A 20,848-nucleotide genomic window follows, 5' to 3' on the forward strand; every position below is an offset into this window, starting at 1 on the left:
AAAAAAGTATATTTATAACAAACACACTCAAAATGTACCAAAACATATTTTTTAGAAATAAAATTATCTAAAATGTAAGACTTAAAAAAACAAGTCTATAAAAGTATGATGGTGAACTACTACCTAACTGAAATAACTAAACTCTTTTTTTTCAAATAACTCTTCAAAACTCCAGTTTCCATATTAAATTTACTCAATTACCATATGCAATTTGAGTACATACAAATATACTTAAAATGCAAAGGTCTGCCATATTTGAACTAGAAACTTCTAACTTACTTCTCAATTGGAAGGACATGAGGTCCAGAGATGGAATAACGATACAAAAAAGTCAGAAACTTCCTAAATGCATCAAAAAAAGGCCAGTGAGAAAGAAGACAGATGCATTTGTTAGTGTGAATTGTTTTGGAACTATCAGATTTCACATCTGACAATGATGATAAACCCAAAAGAAGTCTCTGTTTTTCTGTAAGATTCTCCTCAGAGTATGGTTCATAAAACTGAATAGCAGCACCATAGACCTGCAAAACAAGTAAGATACTTATTAAATACACTTTGCATCACTTATTCAAATCACATTATCATTTAAGTATCTATTTAGTATATGCTTCCAATGACCTGGGTGAGGTGCCAGGGACACAAAGGTGAATAGACATCACTCTTGCTTTCTCGATATATTAAAGAACTACAGGCAGGGCATGATGGTCCATGCCTATAATCCCTGCACTTGGGAGGCTGAGGCAGAAAAATCTCAAGTTCAAGGCCAGCCTGGACTGCAATGTGAGTTCTAGACCAGTCTGAGCCATACAGCAAGACTATGTCTCAAAAAAACGGTAGCAGCAACAAAAAAACAAACTACACAGTAATATTTTCATGTCTCCTTATTATTGAAAGTAGACATTTTAATTAAGTTGCATTTTTTAAATAGTGGCAGCAACTGCACCAATATTCTTCATAAGAAAATGGCTGAAAATATTTAGTCGAAAACGAGACAGAATCTTAGATAAGGAAATGCAAATTTCAAGATTGAGCAATTCACTGAATTTCTCTATTTGTAAGATGAGAATATTACACTAGATCATTTCCAGCATCCCTTCCAACTATTTAAAGTCTATGATTCTAGTGCTGGGGATGTAGCTCAGTGGTACAGTGCTTGCCTAGTATGCACAAGGCCCTGGGTTTGATCCCCAGAATGGCAAAAAAAAGGTCTAGGATTTGTCTTTTATTTTACTTTCAAAGCTTCTTTATCACAGAAAATGAACCAATGAAGGATATCTGATGATGAAAAAAATCTTTAATATTATATTCACAAAAAATTATTTTGGAGGATGGGACAGAATGAAAATTCTCTCTTCCTATGTCTCTAAATATAATGATTTTAACCAAGTGGGAAAAAAAAGAGGGATGTATAATTGATTTGGTATAGCCAGCTATTTCTTTTTACTGTTCCTTGCATATGTAAAGCTTACCACTTAAAATGTGCAAGCGGTCTGCAGAAAGCATTTGTTAAAACATATAATACCTTTTCAGCTGAGGCTCCAGTTAATACAAATGTAGAAAATACAGGAAGAGGGTATTTGCTATTTAGTGGCCAACATTCAATAGTTGCACCCATTGGTAAACAAAATAGGGGAACAGATTCTGGTAGTGAGAATGATTCGTAATCTTCTTGAGGATATCTACAAATTAGACCTACAAAAGCAATGATAAATATTAAGTCATCATCTCTTAGGTGTTCATAACTTGAATGATAGAATGCTTCATTATTTCATATATTTGGAAGACCAAAGCATTGTATATATGTTCATCAAACACTTGAGCATGGCTCAATGGTACAGGGCTTGCCTAGCAAGCGTAAGGCCCTGAGTTTAAACCCCAGAACCACCAATAATAACAAAATAAACAAAACCAAAACAAAACAAAACTCTAAATGCTCCAGTAGGATACATACAGATTTTAGTTCTCAAACATTGTAACTATTAACATTAACTAACTGCTTAATATTTATCAAGTCTCACCCACAAAAATTAAGGTTTACGAGAAAAAGATAATCCCCTAGAAATACATACACACTCCTAAAACTTCAGTTTATGGCTATACTACTTTAGAGCATAATTTTTGAAATTTTCAATATGGTTATTTGCAGATACCTATTTCACTAGTTCTCAGTAACTTCTCCTCAGGAGGCTTTTTTATACATAATTACATATCCCATAGGGGTACACATGTAAATTCTAGAATAAATATAAGAAAATTGTATTTATCATAAAATATCAGTCACATATTTATAGTGTCATCAGAATAGTATTAACTTAAGCTCAGCTTCTAAATAACCCCAGATTATAAGAAGATAGTTTCAAGTGTCCTATGATTTCACGTTAGGTAGTCTTAAAAATGGTCCAGGCATCTTCTACTGAGCACATGTTAGAAGCAGTATTATACTACATTTTGCAGGACTAGAAACAGTTCATATGTGGTATGTCTAATGATGGTTTCCACTTGAGTGTAAGGGATTCAAAGTTAGTTGGTAGTATTTTCATTATTGTGAAATACAATTACATATGAACTGTTTCTAGGACTCTAATTTTATTGACTGACTGACTGACTGACACAGAACTCACTTTGTAGCCCAGGATGGCCCTAAAAGTTCAGTCTTCCTGCCTCTACCTCCTAAGTGCTAGTATTACAGACACAAGCCACTATATTCAGCTAGGACTCTAGTTTTAAAAATGCATTTTTAAAAGGCTGAATCTGCTACCTTATAAACAAGATCAATATGTCTGATATTTTGAGGTCTCTGGATGATTAACTGATTTTATTCAGTTACTTATTTTGTAGCACTTGGGACTGAACTCAGCCACTTGATCCATGCCTGCCCCCACCACTCCTTTTGCCTTTCTGGTTTGTTTCTCAGACAGTCAGTCTCTCTCTCTCTCTAAATCTTTTTTTGGAGGGGGCAGTACTGAGATTTGAACTCAGGACCTTGTGCTTGCTAGGCAGAACTCTAGCATTTGAACTACGTCGCCAGTCTGGTCCCTGGAAACTGAACATTTCAACTTTGCAAGATAAAACTGCCAATTAGTTTGTAATATTTTCATTATTATGAAATACAATTATACATGAACTATAAATTTGACCAAATTCAATACAAATACTTTAAAGAAACATTAATTTAAAGAAGAGTATCTTTTTTTCCCTAATACTTTCTGATTTAAAAGTTAAAGAAGCTAGGTATAATGGCACAAACCCATAATCTCTGTACCCAGGAGGCTGAGACAGGAGGATAGAGTGTTAAGAGACTAGCTTAGGTTACATAGTTAGATCCTGTCTCAAAAAAAAAAACCTAAATAATTAGGTAACTAAGTAACTAACTAAATATATAGAGTATTGACATTTATTTATTAGTTATTGTTTAAATCTAAGGCTTTAAAAAAATCCATTTTTTTCCAAATTAACTTGCCATGCAGCATCCACAAAACATACGAAGACAAAACTAAGAATCAAAAGACATGGGTTGGAGTCCCAGTCCTGATACTAACATATCCCACTGCGTTCCATGTCTTGATCATAGGTAGAGTTTCTTTTTTTTTAACCTTACTGGGCCCTGTACTGTACTTATATATGAAGCATTCTCTGAAAAATTGTACTTACCAGCTTTGTAAGATATAGTGTTAGACTTTGCCACCGATTTTTTATAACATAAGTACACTGCAGATCCCCACTGAATTTAAAAGAGAGAAATAACATTTAATTTTAAAAGGCATAACATGATAAAGATGGAATTTCTGAGTTCTTCAATATATAGTATCTAAAACATAGTAAAGGATTTCTCTCTGCTGTTTTCCATTTGCTATTTTGTCAGCATTTTATTGGAGTTCTTCTACACTTGTCTTTCAGAAGTAAAACTTAACATATTTTTTCCTTGCGATAGCAGTAACATGAGGAAAAGCTGACCCGTTAAAACAAAACTAAGCCATAACAATTTAGATTTTATTCCAAGTCTCAACCTTGACCAGAAATGGTAAATATGTACATACTTTTAACTCCATGACCCCTAGATTTTTCTGAAACCCTTTATGCTCAAACTTCTCCATACTTGTAATATCAATATCCATTTTCTTATTCTTCAGTCTTTCCTGAATCCATTTCAAATCAGACATTTGATCTCTATTACTCCTTTGAAGAAAGCCTACCAATCTCCACGGTATAAATGTAGTATTTGATTCCTACTCTTCATTTTATGAGCCTCTTGACAGAGTTTCCTATCACTGATCATCCTTTCAACCATTTCCTAGGCTTTGAGGCATCACACTCTCCCGGTTCTTCCTCATCAACTCTCTGTCTCCTTTGTGATATCCTCCCTCTTTCCAGGTCATTAAATGTGACTCTTTACTGTATTTAAATGATACATAGTCAGTTGCATGGTGTTAAAGTCTCAAATTTCTAGTTTCAAGTGCAAGAGTCTATCACCACCACCACCAACTCCAGACTCACATCCTTCTGCCCCCTGACACCTGTACTTCTGTGTTTAATAGCACCTCACATTCACCATTCCCATAACAGAAGTCTTGTCCTTCTCACCCCTGCTTTTCCTCCCAGTGTTTCTCACCTCAGGAATGGCCCACCATTATCAGTCCCAAAACCCAAGAGTCACTTGTGACTTTTCTTTTTGTTTCACACATCATATCCAATCTATCCACAGATTTGGTCAAGTCTACCTTCAAAATCTACCTTGATTCTGATCACTCTTTACTTGTCTTTACCACTACCACTCTTCATCAAGGAACTACCATTTTTAACTTGGACTATTGCTGGTACCTCATCAATGTCTCAACTTCCTGTCTTGTCCCTCACCAGTCCATTCTCCATAGCTAGAGCGAGTCTATTAAAATGCAAAACAGATCAGGTTACTTTCAAATAGCTTCTTACTGAACTAGGACCCAAACACCTTACTGTAGGCCACACACTCCCACAGAATCTGTGACTGCCTCTCCAACTTCACTGGCCTCCCTGCCTTTCCTCAGCATTCCAAGCACACATCTCTGCAAAGGTCTTCACCCTTTGTTTCCTGTATGCATTCTCTTGTTCTAGTCAAGTCTTTGCTCCAATGTCCTTTCCTCAGAGATCTTGCTAATATCCTGACCAAACAGTATCCTCATTACTCTTTATCCTCTTTAATCTTCTGACCATGTGTCCCTACCTGTCATTACATGCTGGTTGTTTATTGTACTCCCTACTTGAACGTAAACGTAAACTGAATGAGGACAGGGACTTTACTTTCTACACCACTATGCTCCCAGTACTCACATACAGTTGGAATGTAGGATTACTAAGTAAATACACAAATAATTTAAAGACTTGAAACAAGGAAAAAACAGCTTCATAAAATAAGCATCTTTCACATAATCTATGCAAATGACAAAGGGCAATGTCACTGATACTTAAAAATAATGGTGGAGCACTTCTGTAATGCCAGCACAGAGGAGGCTGAGGTAGGAGGAGCTCAAGTTTGAGGCCAGCCTGGCCTACATAGCAAATGCTATCTTCAAAAAGAGGTAGATAATAAACAACTTTTAAGCAGGTGCTCTACCACTTGAGCCACTCCACCAGCCCAATAAATAACTTTATTTTCACAATCTAATACTATTTATATAGCTCTACACTACTACCCTGGGTTGCAGTCATCTTTCAAATGGTCTTTCTCCTTTCATTTTTGCTCTCCACTGGTTCTTTTCATAAGTCAGAGCATGTGAGAGTGACGTGCTCTGAACAAAAATAGACCTAAATCTCATTCAGAATAAAATCCAAAGTCCTTATCTATTACCCAGAGGTCCTACATTATCAGTCCCCACTTTCATTATCTGTTCTCCTCTTAAAAATTTACTCTACTTTAAGACCCAACACTCTCTTCACTGTTCCCAAAACATACCAGGAATGTTCCCTCTTTGAGGCCTTGCATAGGGTTTTCCTTCTATTTAGGACATTCTTTGCCCATGATATATGAATCATTAACTCCTGCCTTCAAATACTACTTTCAGATAATGCCTACCCCTATTCCACATTGCAACCCAATGTCATATACCCTTATATTTTATTTTATTTTTTGGTGGTACTGAGGTTTGAACTCAGGGTATACCCTTAATCTTACTTTGTGTAGATTTTCTTCTTGCATAGCATTTATTTATTTATATTTTACTATCTATTTCCCCCAGCCTGGTTCATTCCACATTCTGTATTATTACTAGTATCTAAGAGTGTCTGACACGTTGTAAGTGCTTTGAAAGTATTTGCTGAATGAATCTTTTTGGGCAGAGGAAATGGTGAGTGCAAAGGCCCCGATACAAGAGTACAGTGCCTGTCTTGTTGTAAAAGCTAAAGTGTGATGTAACAGAGATAGTGCCAGGAGAGGAGGCCAAAGTATGTAGGGCCTTGTAGATGTTTCAAGGATGTTTTCTCCTACTCTGAGAGAAACTGAAAGCCACTGGAAGGTTCTAAGAGTAGTATTATCTGACTCACAGTTAAAAGCACCCTGTTGAGAAGTGAGAGTAGGAGACGAGAGGAAGCAAGGACACCAGTTAGAAGTCTACTAAAGTAATCCAGGTAAAGAAAATGATGAGGGCTTGGATGAGGGGGTAGCAGTGGGAATGAGGAAAAGAGGTCAAATTCTGAATGCAGACAATAAGATAATCTATTTGATTAGATATGAAGTGTAAGAGTGTCAAAGAAGACAAGTTTTTTAAAATATATTTTTATTTTTAACTGACACATAATAATTGTACTTATTTATGGGGTACTATTTCAATATATATGTATGACTTATAGTGATCAGAGCCAGGTAACTGGCACATCTAGCACCTTGGACATGTATCATTTCTTTGTACTGGGAACATTCAAAATCCTCTGTCAGCTATTTTGAAATAATTAATTACTGTCAACCATAGTTATCCTACTGTGCAATAGAACGTTAGAAATTACTCCTCCCGTCCCTGTATCCATCAATGGCAAGGTTTTAGGATGAAGTCCAACAGATTTTGAGGTAAAGATAAGGAGCTCAGTTTTAGACAGGTTAAGTTAGAAACATCTATTAGATGTTCATGTGAAGAGATACACAACCCAGTGCACTTCCTCTCCTCACCTTCTCTGCAGTTATGGGCCTCTCTCCACCCCGCCTATCACTCCTACCTTTTTCCCCACAGTACTTGTTGCATCGTCCACAGCAGTGCCTAATATGTAGATGATTAATAAACTTTTTAAATGAATGAACATAAGAGGATGTGTTTGTGTATACATGACAGAGTGCCTACATGAACAAGTACACAGGGGAAGATTTGCAGCACTGAGAACAAACAGAAAACAAGCTTACTTTAAGAAAGAAATATTTTTATTTTTGGTGGTACTGGAGTTTGAACTCAGGACCTTGTACTTGCTAGGCAGGTGCTCTACTATTTGACCCATACCTCCTGCACCCCTCTTTTTTCCTCCTTTAGTTATTTTTGGGATGTCTTATATTTTTGCCCAAGCTAACCTCAGACTACAATCCTCCTACCTTTGGCCTCCTGTGTAAATGGGATTATAGACACACACCACCATGCCCAGTTTATTAACTGAGATGGGGTCTTGCTAATTATTTTTGCCAAGGCTGGTCTTGAACTGAGATTGTTCCATTCTCCACCTCCCAAGCAGCTGGGATTAAAGGCATGAGCCTGTAATAGTAAGCAAAGTTGATATCATAAGTGTAATTTCTAATATGGGTTTTGTGAAGGTATCAGTTTTACAAACAACACTGACAAGCTGCAAAAGGATTTTCATGTCAGGTATTCAAATGTGAATTAGTTTACTACTTAGATTTCTCTGAAACTCAGTCTCACACATTTAATAAAGTTCTCAACCACATATACCTAAAAATCTGATGCTGAGCAATCAGAAAAGTTACCACAGTGGTACTACATGATTGTTTTTTTACAAAAGATTTTATCAAGAAAGACCATCTTCGGAAGATTAAAAAATGTAACAATTTTCTGCTTTGCTTTTCAACTTTAGGTTATCTGTCAGTCTTCCAAGAATGTCTTCCAAACTGAATAGCTAAAAGCATGTGATCAAACTCTAAAACAAAAGAGAAAAATATTCAACATCTCTCTTGTTTAGACATCATAACACGCAGAAAATAATTTGGGCATCTGCAAGTATCTGACCAAAAGTCAATGAAAATGCTTAGTCTTTTAAGATAGATAAATGGGTTATATTATAGGTGAACTCTCTATTGAAAACTGTCAACTCCAATACCCTACAAATCAAATTTATAAGGACAACAAAAAACTTCAATATAACTTTTATGTTAATAAAAAATTATATGACCACTTACATATGGTAAAAATGGAAGGAATATTCTAAAACAAAAAACAGATACAATAAAAGTTATGGGGCTTGTAGGAAAAGAACCACAGATATCAAAACTGCAAAGGATGCCAGGTGGTGGCTCACGCCCATAAACCTAGCTACTCAGGAGGCAGAGATCAGGAGGATCACAGTCTGGAGCCAGCCCAGGAAAATAGTTCCACGAGACCCTATCTCGGAAAAACGCTTCACAAAAAAGGGCTGGTGGAGTAGCTCAAGGTGAAGGCTCTGAGTTCAAGTCCAGCATCACAAAAACAAAAACAAAAAACCTGCAAAGGAGGCTTCCAAGTTTTTACACAGAAGCTTCACTAAAAACAGAAAGTATAGGGAAGCTGCTGTTCTAAATATACCTTTAAACTTTCTGCCTATAAAATATTTACATCGTGACTTATGGCAAGAACTAACTTTCAACGTTTTTCCCCCACCCCCGGAATTAGATTAATTACTTGCAATCTTACTGAATTGGTTAAAAACAAATTCAGAGTCCAATATGTGCAGTCAAATCCACCACATATTAATACTCCCCAGTTTTTCCTCTTTTGGCTTTATCTAAACTTTCACTGTATGTCATGTTGCCAGCTTAAGAGGGTAAGTAATAGGTTTAGAAATCAACTTTCCATGAAATCTTAAATGGTAAAGAGTGTGTAAAGTAGATCTTAATAAAATATTCAATCTGGATAATTACAACAGCACAATGTACTTATCTGCTCTGGCATCATTAAAAGTTAAATTTGAAGAGCTGGGGAGGGCATGGCTCAAGTGGTAGAAGCCTGCCTGGGAAGCAAAAGGCCCTGTCCCCCCAAAAGAAAAAAATAAATTTGAAAGAATGTGATTAAAATCCAATTATTGACAGTTATGAAAAAAACTACACTTTCATATTTTATTGGTAGGAATATAAACTGGCTAAATCTTTCTGGATAGAAACCTTAGGAGTAATCACTTTGATTCCTTAATTACAGGACATACCATAAGCAATTCAGTACAATATTTAGGAGTCTGGTCCTGGAATTCTAAAGCCTGGGTCTGAATCTTTCTTCTACTACTTCAATAATAAATCTTCTCCACAAAATGGGGGAAAATACCTTCTAAGAGTAACTGGGAGGATTAATGGAGTTAATGGACACATAGATTCCTACAGAGCACATAAGAGCTAAATAAATGTAACTTATTTTATAGAAGACTTCCTTATAAATGTTAGTAACAGCTGGCTTTTATTAAAAATCAGAAACTTACAGTGGAAATGGAATAAGTAAATGATGGCACACCCATTTAATGCAGTAATATTCATTCAAAACTATTATATACAACAGTCCTCCCTTATCTACACCTTTACTTTCTGCAGGTTCAGTTGCCTGTGGTCAACTGTGGTCTGAAAGTATTAAATGGAAAATTCTTATCAATTGTTACTCATCAGTTTGGGTTGTTTGCTTCTTTTGCCTGATTAAACAATCAGTGTTAGGCAAGCACTCTAGCATGGAACTCAGTTCATAAGTTTTAAATTGCATGGTATTTGTGACAAGGTCTATACTGTCCTGCTCCATCCCACTTGTGACAGGAATCATCCCTTTGCCCAGCATATTCCTGCTGTATATGCTACCTACTCATTAGTCACTCGTAGCCATAATCAGTGCTTGTGTTCAAATAATCCTTCCTTTACTTAATAATGGCTCCTAAAATGTGAAACCAGTGATTGTGGCAACTTAATTACAGAATATTATTATAAGTGTTCTATTTTATTATTAATTAGTATTACCAGTCTCTTACTATGCCTTGTTTATAAATTACATTTACCATAAGTATGAATCTACAGGAAAAAGCATGGTATATATAGGATTAGGTACTATCCAAGTACCCAAGGTTTCAGGCATGCACTAGGAGTCTTAGAATGTATCTTCCCTAGATGCAGGGGGACTGTGAATACATTAAAAGATGTTCAATTTCCACGATGATCAAAGAAACAGAAGTTAAAATTAGAGTGACTGTTTATTAGTCAATAATTTAAAAGGCATTGACTGATAACAACCAACATTGGTGAGGCGTGGGACCTAAGAAAGGGCACTCTTATACACTATGGCTGCTAAGGATATAAATCACCACCATATTTTCAAAGTAATCTGTCAACATCCTTCTAATTGGGTACCATGGACCCAATAATTCTACTTAAATTATACTTCCAATGATATTTTAATAAGTAATCAAAGAAAAAGGCATAGGAGCAATAGAAGCAGCATTATCAGTAACAGAAAAAGCTAGAAATAACTTGTATTCGTCATTCTTTTTTGTATTTTCCAGAATATTATTCAATCACTAAAAGAATTAGAAAGTTATAGAAACTAATACAGATGAAAAGTAAAAAAATATTATATTTATATGGAAATTCCCAATTTTTGGAAAGTAAAGGATAAAATTTCTATATATACTCTACATACATGCACACAAAAAGGTTTGGAAGGACACAGAAACTGTTCTCAGCAAAACTGTTCAGTGAAAGATGGCAATAAGAACAAGAACTTTCACTCTCTGTTCCATACAGCTACAATTTGCACACATTGTTTCTTAAATTTAAGATGGCAACAAAAGAACAAATAAAAAGAAGACAATTAAAGATCAATCACACTATAAGACTATTAGAAAGTCTTGGCTTTTACCAAGAATGAGATGGGAAGCTATTAGGGTTTTTAGCAAAGCAGTGAGATGATCTGACTCACATTTTAAAAGGATCATTCTTGCTGCTATGTGAAGAATAGGCTTTAGAGAGTTGAAGAAGTGATCAGTTAGATCCCGAGCTGGCAAACTATGGCCTGCATTTGGCCCAAAGCCTGTTTTATACACCTGAGCTAAGAAAGCTTTTTTTTTAATGACATATAAATATACATGTTCATAGGATACAGTGTGAAAATTCAGTATGTGTATACAAAGCGTAATGACTAAGAATGGTTTTCACACTTTAAACAGTTAGGCTGGCCTTGAACTGTGATCCTAATAATCTACACTTCCCAAACAGCTGGGATTACAGGCATGTATCGCCATGTCTGCCACTTAATGAGTTATCTTTTTAAATAAACCTGAATATAGCTGGATGCTGGTGGCTCACTCCTGTAATCCCAGCTACTAGGGAGGCTGAGATTGGGAGGTTCAAGGCCAACCTGGGCGAAAGTTCAAGAGATCCTATCTCAACCAACAGCTGGGCACATGTGTCTGTCATCCCAAATTACATAGGAGACTGAGATTGGGAGAATCATGGTTCCAGACTAGCCTGGGCAAAAAGTTTGTGAGACCCCATCTTGAAGGAAAAAAGATAGATGTAGTGGCACATACCTGTCATCCCAGTGACATGCAGGAAGCATAAGAGGACCATGGTCCATGCCAGCCAGGCCAAAAAAAAAATGAGGCCCTATTTCTGAAATAACTACAGCAAAGGGGGTTGAACTTTGAATCCTTCTGCCTCTGCCTCCCAAGTACTGGGATCACAGGTGTGTGCTACCACATTGGGCCTATTATCTAGCTCAAGCCTGCCTAACTCCTGAGTCAGGAGACTACTGGAATAATCCTGTTAAGAGATTATTAATGCTTTGGATCAGGATTGTGGCAATGGAGTAGTTAAGAGGTCAAGTAGAAGATATGTTTTTGTTTTGTTTTATATTTGAGGTACTGGAGGATTGAACTCAGGGCCTCACTCTTACTAGGCACATGCTCTACCACTTGAGCCAGGTCCCTAGTCCTTTTGCTTTTAGTTTGTTTTTCAGATAGGAGCTCACACTAACTTTGCCCAGCCTCTGGCCTTGATCCTTGATCTTCTTGTCTCCACCTCACAAACAGCTAGGATTATAGGCATGCTGTACTATATTCAGCCTTCAAGATATGTTTTGAAATTAGAGTCAACAGAGTGTACAGACAAACTGACAGGCTGAATGAAGTAGAAAAGAAAGGTTAATAGTTCTCCAAGAACTTTTACTCTTAGCTACTGTGAAAGTGGAATTTCCATTTATTAGGTAAGAAAGAAAGATTGTGAGGATAAGGTTTAGAAGGGCAGGGATGACAAATTAGAAAGGTACAGTTAGACATATAAATTTAGAAGTCACCCACACATAAAGTATATATTTGAATAATTAGATCACCAAGGGAGTGAGTTTAGACAGTGAAGATGAATGCACTGGGGACTGAGCCCTGGAGCAGTCCACTGCATATGAGTTTGGAAAATGGTAAGGGATCAAGAAAAGCAGAAAAGGGATGACTGGTGAGGTAGGAAAGGGATGACTGGTGAGGAGGTGTTTTTCCTCCCAGAAAAACAAGTGAATAAGAAGGGACTACACCTCTCTTCCTGCTACTATTTGTAGAAGGAAAAAATTGTCTATATCAGAACGTAAAAAAACTGAGATAGAGAACTGATCACTGGATTCATAACAAGAGAAATCTTGGTGGAATAAGGAAGACAAAGGTTTGACTAAAAAAAGTCAAAGTGAAGAATGGGGCCAGGGGCTGGTGGCTCACACCTATAATCCTAACTATTCAGGAGGCAGAGATCAGGAAGATCATGATTTGAGGGCATTCCAGGCAAAAGGTGAGACCCTATCTCAAAGATACACAACACAAAAAAGGGCTGGAAGAGTTGCTCAAGTGGTACAGCCCTTGCCTAGCAAGCATGAGGCTCTGACTTGAAACCCCAACACTGCCAAAAAAATAAATAAATAAAGAAGGGCACAGAATATACTCTTTTGAATAGTTTTATTGTAAAGTACAATGAAATGGGTCAATGGAAAGGAGGCAAATATGGGACCAAAACCTTCTGTAAAGATGGGAGAATTTCTAACATGCTTTTTGCAATGCTGAAGAAAATAATACAGACGAGAAGGAAAGACTGATGATTCACAAACAAGTAGTTACAATAGCCAAAGCCACGTCCTCAAAGCTGTGTATGCTGTGGGTCTAGTACATAAATAGGGGTAAGGGCAGCCATGATTAGTACACTGCTTTCTCAATAAGAGGAAAAGTTTGTAATTTAAAAAAAAAAGTTATGGCTAGGTACAGTAGCCTGTAATCCCAGCTATTTGGGAGACTGTAGGTAAGATGATTGCAGTACAAGGCTGAACCCAGGAAAAATGTGAGCCCCTACCCAAAAAATAAGTTAAAAAGGTCTGAGGGTGTGGTCCAGTGGTAGAGGACCTGCCCAGCAAGCTGGAAGCCCTGAGATCAAACTCCAGTTTGAAAAAAAAACAAAAAGACTTTTTGCAGTTTCTTGAGAAAGTATCACTGAGGTACTTTCTAAAAAGTAAAATATCTACTATCTTTAAAAATACATTTTCCAATTCTATAATTATGTTATACTATTTTCAAGAAAATCTATTCAAAATTTTGCTCTTCTCGTCAGTGGCTAATTTTATCAGTGCAAAAGAATCACTTACCATACTATTATTGAGATTCTTGTCAACTTTGCAGAACGTGTGTGGTGGACTTTCTCCTTTACTGGGTATAATAATACATATGTCTGTGACAGCCAGTGTATTCTGAGTCATATTTTCAGAGGCTCTTCGGTAAGTGATGTAAATCCTTTGTGATGAGGTACTGCCACTAATATTTGCAGGGCGCCCATAGGGAGTACTTTGAATAATTTCACAGCCCTGTTTTAATCTTTCTTTCCAGTCATATAAAACCCTAAAATGTAAATTAAAAAAAATAAGTACACAAATATGGAAAGTACTCTCAAATCTGAAAGGTAACTAAAATTCTCAGTCATCGTGAACTCATACTAAAATGTAGAAATATGGTAACAATATTAGAATATTAGAATATAGATATGACTTATTTTAAGTTTGAATTGCACAGTTCTGTCTTAAAGGATAACTGTTTTTCCTACTTAATAATGTAAGAAAAAATTCAGATAAACATTTCTCTTTATCAACACAGACCAGAGAATGGCAACAACTAAGTACAAGGACACTTGTATAGCACCTCATTTAAGTTAGGTAGTTAGTTAGTTAGTTCTCTAAAACCAAGTGTCTTCCCTGGAAAAAGATAACTTGTATTATGGCCAAAGTTAAAATTTTATAAAACGTTATGTGCCCAGATGGTTAGAACCTTCTTACACACTTTTATCTCCAACACTACCCTCAGTTTTAAGATTAAGTTTCAGTCTAAAAGAAGATAACCTCAAATTTATTTTTTAAATTTTTATTTTTTTATTATTCATATGTGCATCAATGCTTGGGTCATTTCTCCCCCCTGCCCCCACCCCCTCTCTTACCACCCACACCACCCCCTACCTCTCCCCCCACCCCCTTGATACACAGCAGAAACTATTTTGCCCTTATCTCTAATTTTGTTGAAGAGAGAGTATAAGCAATATTAGGAAGGAACAAGGGTTTTTGCTGGTTGAGATAAGGATAGCTATACAGGGAGTTGACTCACATTGATTTCCTGTGTATGTGTGTTACCTTCTAGGCTAATTCCTTTTGATCTAACCTTTTCTCTAGTTCCTGCTCCCCTTTTCCTATTGGCCTCAGTTGCTTTTAAGGTATCTGCTTTAGTTTCTCTGCGTTGAGGGCAACAAATGCTAGCTAATCAAATTTATTTTTAATTAAAAGACTGTGTGGAGTCAGGTGCCTGTAATCCTAGGTACTCAAGAGACAGAGATCAGAAGGGTCGTGGTTCGAAGCCAGCCTGGGCAAGAAAGTTCATGAGAACCTATCTCAAAAAAATCCTCCACCAAAAAAAGAAAAAAAAGAGGCTGGTGAAGTGGCTCAAGTTCAAACCCAAGTGGCTTGAGTTCAAACCCAAGTACCACAAAAAAAAAAAAAAAAAAAAAAAAAAAGTCTGTGTGGTGTGTAAGGACTGGTTATAGCTCAGTGGTAGAGAGCTTAACCTAGTATACCCCGGGTTTGATCAAAATAAAAGTCTGTGAAAGGCTAAGGTTTTTTTTCTCCTTTATTGTGGAAACACAGACTTTTAATAAAGGGCAGGCCCAGCATTCATTTCTTAACTCTTCTAAATACTTACAGTACTTGTATCAAGGAAATGTCATATTTAAATAGTATTAGTTTAAAAATAATATTAGTTTATTCCCTGATATAATTCACTGATTTGTATTTTAATGCTAAATCCTTAGCATTAATCAAAAAAACTTCAAAGCTCTGTATTTCTGTATTTCATATAAAAATTACTATAAAAACAATGTCTTTAACATTAGCCAATAATCCCTTATACAAAATCTCTTTATACAAAATTTAGTTCCAGGAATTGGTTAAATTATTTCTTTCTACTACAATTAATTATGTCCTTCTAATTAATTGATATAATTTTCCTTTATCCTGGCTGTTAACAATATTTTATTGAAATTTCAGAGCTAAATTTTATAATCACAACAACTGCGTTAACCGGAATATTGGTTTAAGAGCTTAGTCTTGTTTTGGATTTTGTTTTTCTGATTTTTTTTAAAGCTAAAAAGACAGGCTCCTTAAACACAGAGAAGTTAGACACAACCTAATTCAAATTCGTACTGCTTCTTTCTAGCAACTTTACTTCTGTCTGAACTTTATACTACTTAGCTATAAAATCAAAACCTGTTAGCTTCAGAGGATACCATAAAGAAAGTGGAAAGTTACCACAGAGTAGAAGAAAATATTTGCAAATCATGTAAGTAATAAGGGACTGTATGTAGAATATGTAAAGAACAATAAAAAGATAATCCACTTAAAAATGGATAAAGGATCTTAAAAGACATTTCTCTAAGACACACAGACTTGCCAAAGAACACATGACAATTTTGATGCTCAGCTGTTGGAGTGGCTCAAGCAGCAAGATTGCCTTCCTAGCAAGCTTGAGGGCCTGAGTTCAAACCCCATGCCAACCAAAAAAAAAAAAAATTGTTTTAATGTTCCACATCATTAGCCATCAGATTTATGCAAATCAAAACCACCGTAAGATGTGACATTTCACACCCACCAGGACGGCTGTAATAAATGTGACAATGTGAAGTGTTAAGGGGATGTGGAGAAAACAGAACTTTTCATACACTACTGGTAGGAATGCACAATGGTGGGCTGCTTTGGAAAACATTCCTCAAAAGGCTGAACAGAACAAATAAACCTGTTCTAAGGAGGGGGTGGGAAGGGAGAATGATGGAGGGGTAAATCTAAGTAAGACACTTGTAAATACATATGCAAACGTCACAATGAAACCCTCCCCCATACAACTAATATATGCTAATAAAAATGTTAACAAAAAAAGGTAAACACAGAATTACAAATGACCAAGCAATTTCACTCCTAGATATACACAAAACAAAAATGAAAACATGTGTCTACATAAAAACTTGCATATGAATATTCATAGCATATTATTCATGGAATTCCCAAACTGAAAACATCCCAAATGGCCATTGACTGATGAACGAATAAATTATGTATAGCTGTAAGGTAGAACACTATTTAGCCATATAAGGAATAAAGTACTGACATACACAACCACATGGATAAACCTTAAAAACAAGTCATAAAAGTCAGATACAGTATAATTCCATTTACAAGGAATGTCCTGAATACACAAATATACAGAGACAGAAAGAAAACTATGCTTGCCTAGGACTAAGGGGATTAGCGGAATTCAGCACAACCACTAACGAGAATAGGATTTCTTGTTGGCATGATAAAAATGTCCTAAAATATACTGTGGTGATGGTTGTATAACTCTGAATATACTAAAATCCACTCAATTATATACTTCAAATAGGTAAATTGTATGGCTGGTAATTATACCTCAATGAAGTTTAATATAGTATCCTAAGTAAAGCTCTAATCTACCCCAAGTTCCTTATTTGATACACAGTTAAGCATCTGGCTATAATCATTATAACATGCTTAAAACCCATACTTTCCTGAATTTAAAAATAATTAAAGCCAGGCACAGCAGCTTGCACCTGTAGTCCCACATTCAGAGGCTGAGGTAGGAAGATCGCTGGAGCCCAACAGTTTGAGACCAGCCAGGGAAATGTAGTGAAGATCCTGTCTCAAAAAAAGATTTTTTTTAAGCTTCTAATCAGGATAATACACTAATTTGCTGGTACTTTTCTGTAAATGTTTTTCAAATTCTCTTCCCAACATGTATTAGAAAGATGAGAGTGCTGGGAACCTGCAGGACAAAGAGAGACAAAGGGCAAGCACTCTACCATATGAGTCATGCCTCCAGCTCTTTTTGCTTTAATTTTCAGATAGGGTCTGAGCTTTTTACCTGGCCAGCCTCAGACCCTGATCCTCCTACCTTCTCCTTTTGCCAAGCTGGGATTACAGATGTCTACCACCACACCTATCTTTTTAAAGATAGGATCTAGCTAACTTTCACTGGCTGTCCTCAAACATGACCTTTACATCTCCATCTTCCAAGTAGCTTGGATTGCAGATGACAGCCACAGTGCCTGGCTACAGTATCTCTATTAATGAACAAATGAACAGTTAACTTCAAAATCTACAAGGCATATTGTTTGGATCAATAGCAATTCATTCATTTTAAAAAATACTTACCCCAGATCTGTAAGTGGAGGTTTATCTCTTCCTCTTCGATAGCAAAGGTAAATCTGGGGCCCCACAAGACTTCCATTATTGAGATCTGCTGACAATCCAGTTGGAGTAATGTCGATACATATATAATCCCGTGGCACTTCCTCCCCAAGAGATTTGATGATAACTGAAACATCTGTGATAGGTTCTTTTGGTTTAGCTACTTTATGGCAGGCATCATTGAAGTGAATTTCTTCTTCAAGAGGCTTTGAAACATCAGTTAATCCTGCTACAACAAAGTAGTCAGCAACACGAGGCCCCTTGTCTTCAATCATCTTCCATTACAGAAGGCTACATCTAAAAGGAATATAAAAGACTGATACTGTACTATAATAAGTTGAGTGGCTGGTATACAAGAGAGCTACCTCCCTGATATTTGCACTACTATTATGTATTTTATACCTTTATAAGTGAAATGCATGCCTTTTTAAAAAATGAGAGTATCTTAAGCATATTTATTTATTATAAATACATGAATTTCCAATTTTGGCAATACAGAAACCTAAGCAGACAACAACAACAAAAAATATTTAAAAATGTACAGAGTAAGCTCGGGGCTTGTGGCTCACTCCTGTAATCCTAGCTACTCAGGAGGCAGAGATGAGGATTGTGGTGTGAAGCCAGACTAGGCAAATAGTTCTCGAGACCATATCTCAAAAAACCCATCATTAAAAAGGGCTGGTGGAGTGGTTCAACATGTAGGCCTGAGTTCAAACTCCGGTACTATTAGAAAAATGTACAGAGTATCCAGGCATGGTAGTTCATGCCTGTAATTCCAGCACTTAGGAGGTTAAGGGAGGAGGATAGCCAGTTCAAGGCTCATGTGGGCTACATAGCAAATTCCAGGCCAGGCTTGGCTATAGGATGAAACACTGTCTCAAAATAAATACACAAAAATTAAATGTGTAAATTAACTTGTAAGAATGTAATGGAAATTCTGAGGGCCTCAAAACACTGAGGAAACCAAAAGCCAGAATGTAGTCTATAAGCTAATATTGGGTGGGGAAATTTGCTGATCTCCTCAATAATGAAGGGCTTTGTGTTTTAAAGGCATTACAGGGATAGGAAACAAGGCCTTGGCACCACATCAGATAGGGAACTAGAAGTGAAAAACCTGCGTAAAAACAAAGGCTCTTAGAGGACTATAGTCTCAGTTAAGGATTAGATTTAAAAAAAAAAAAATCCACTGACCAGGAATGTAGGCAAGTGTTCAGTGGTAAAGCACTTGCCTGGCATGAGGTTCTGGATTCAATCCCCAGCACCAAAAAACAAAAACCTATCTACTGACACAGGGAGATAATAAAGCCTGCCTCAATCTAACCCTGGGTTGTGCTGGATTTAGGGATTTTTGTTGTTGTCTGTTTAGGGGTTTTGTTTTGTTTTATATTTTTGGCAGTACTAGTGGATGTACTCAGAACCTTGTGCTTGTTAGGCAGGCGTTCTACCACTTAAGCCACTTAGCCAGGCCCTGGATTTAGGGTTTGAACCATCTGTATGTCTTCAAGAAACTCCAACTGAGAATTTAATACAGTGTTCTCAGATTAGGAGAAGCAAATGAAAAACACCTCCCAGCTGAAGACGAACTCCTATTCTAAAACCACAAAAACATACAAGGAAAAATCCACCATGAATGAGTCTCAGCAGGTACACTAAGAATTTCAAATAGTAAGTGTAGGGAAGAAACTGAGAGCCAGTGGCTCATGCCTGTAATCCTAGCTACTCAAGAGCCAGAAATCAGAAGGATTGTGGTTCCAAGGCAGCCAGGGCAAATAGTTCTAAAGGCCCTATCGGTGAAAATACCCATCACAAAAAAGGGCTGGCAGAGTGGTTTAAGTGGTAGAGCAACTGACTAGTAATAGTAAGCACAAGACCCTGAGCTCAAATCCCAGGATGGCCAAAAGAAATAAAAATTAACAATAATAACCTTCCCCTTTAGAATATAAAATACCTGTGGGTAAAAAAATTCTTATGTGGCATATACTTACTTATAATTGTAAACATTTTCATCATAATCCCAAAAATCACTTAATTTTCTACATGATTTTTCAGTGTTCATGCTACATTTCTTACAATGTATAGTCAGTGCTCAGATACACTATTTGCTAGAAAATGAGTCTAAAGAATTAAATGTCCCTTCCTATTTTACTTAGGTACTTATGGCTCCTATGCAGCAGTTCCTTCATACATATGGGCTGCTAAGCACACATTTCTGAAAAGGACTGGCAGTAAAGAGAAGGTTCTCCAGAAAGGACTCTGCTCTCAGCTGACTGCATATAATACCTGTTCCACTAAAAAGAACAGTTTTACTGAGTTTCCTTGATTCATTTAGTAAAGTAATAACAAAACAAGCCCTTTTCTTGGTGGTACTGGGGAGTATGAACTCAGGGCCTCACACTTTAGGCAGGTGCTCTAACACCTGTATATGAACATCTGGCTAAAACTTATTATTTCTTAAATTTCTCAAACTTGTTGAGGTGGAATTATTGGATCAAAAATTACATTAGCTTCTGTGTTTATGTGCTTTTGTGTGTGCATAAATTTTAAGCTCTCGATAGACATGAGGCCTTAAAAATTACTTTGGTAGAGCACTTTCATCATAATAAAGAAATTAAAATAGGCTCCTTTTTTCTAGATTTAACTTGTTATTTAAAGTAAATCATATCATTATATACATACAATAGTTTTATGTGTTGCTAAGCAAAAAGAAAAAGAACGGATAGAGTACTATCAGAAAAACAAATATATTTAATACATTTTCTTGAAAACTAACACCTTGGCCTTGGAAATAAATAACTATAATGCTGATTAACAAATGCTTGGAAGAAATCTGTATGGAAAAATTCCCTTCTGATTAGATCATCTTGTTTCACAAATTTTATTAATTTTATCTCATCCACAATTGAATA

The 20,848-nt window shown here is 36.4% G+C and overlaps 1 protein-coding gene across 9 annotated transcripts in view; it reads right to left on the reverse strand.

Annotated features, from left to right (window-relative positions):
* Dennd4a (DENN domain containing 4A) overlaps positions 1-20,848 on the reverse strand; it is a 133,950-nt gene that overhangs the window by 74,460 nt on the left and 38,642 nt on the right. For 8 of the 9 annotated variants that reach the window (XM_074066245.1, XM_074066244.1, XM_074066243.1 and 5 more), the window contains 5 exons: positions 17,907-18,239; positions 13,797-14,046; positions 3,652-3,721; positions 1,523-1,692; positions 280-521 (listed from right to left, as the gene is read on the reverse strand). In XM_074066245.1, coding sequence (XP_073922346.1) covers positions 280-521; positions 1,523-1,692; positions 3,652-3,721; positions 13,797-14,046; positions 17,907-18,217 — 1,043 coding nt within the window. In that variant the 5' untranslated portion in view covers positions 18,218-18,239. Of the gene's footprint in view, positions 1-279; positions 522-1,522; positions 1,693-3,651; positions 3,722-13,796; positions 14,047-17,906; positions 18,240-20,848 lie in introns of those variants that run through there. The other variant, XM_074066247.1, reaches the window with a different exon arrangement.

The sequence above is a fragment of the Castor canadensis genome, chromosome 2, assembly GCF_047511655.1.
Source record: "Castor canadensis chromosome 2, mCasCan1.hap1v2, whole genome shotgun sequence".
NCBI classification, from domain to species: domain Eukaryota; kingdom Metazoa; phylum Chordata; class Mammalia; order Rodentia; family Castoridae; genus Castor; species Castor canadensis.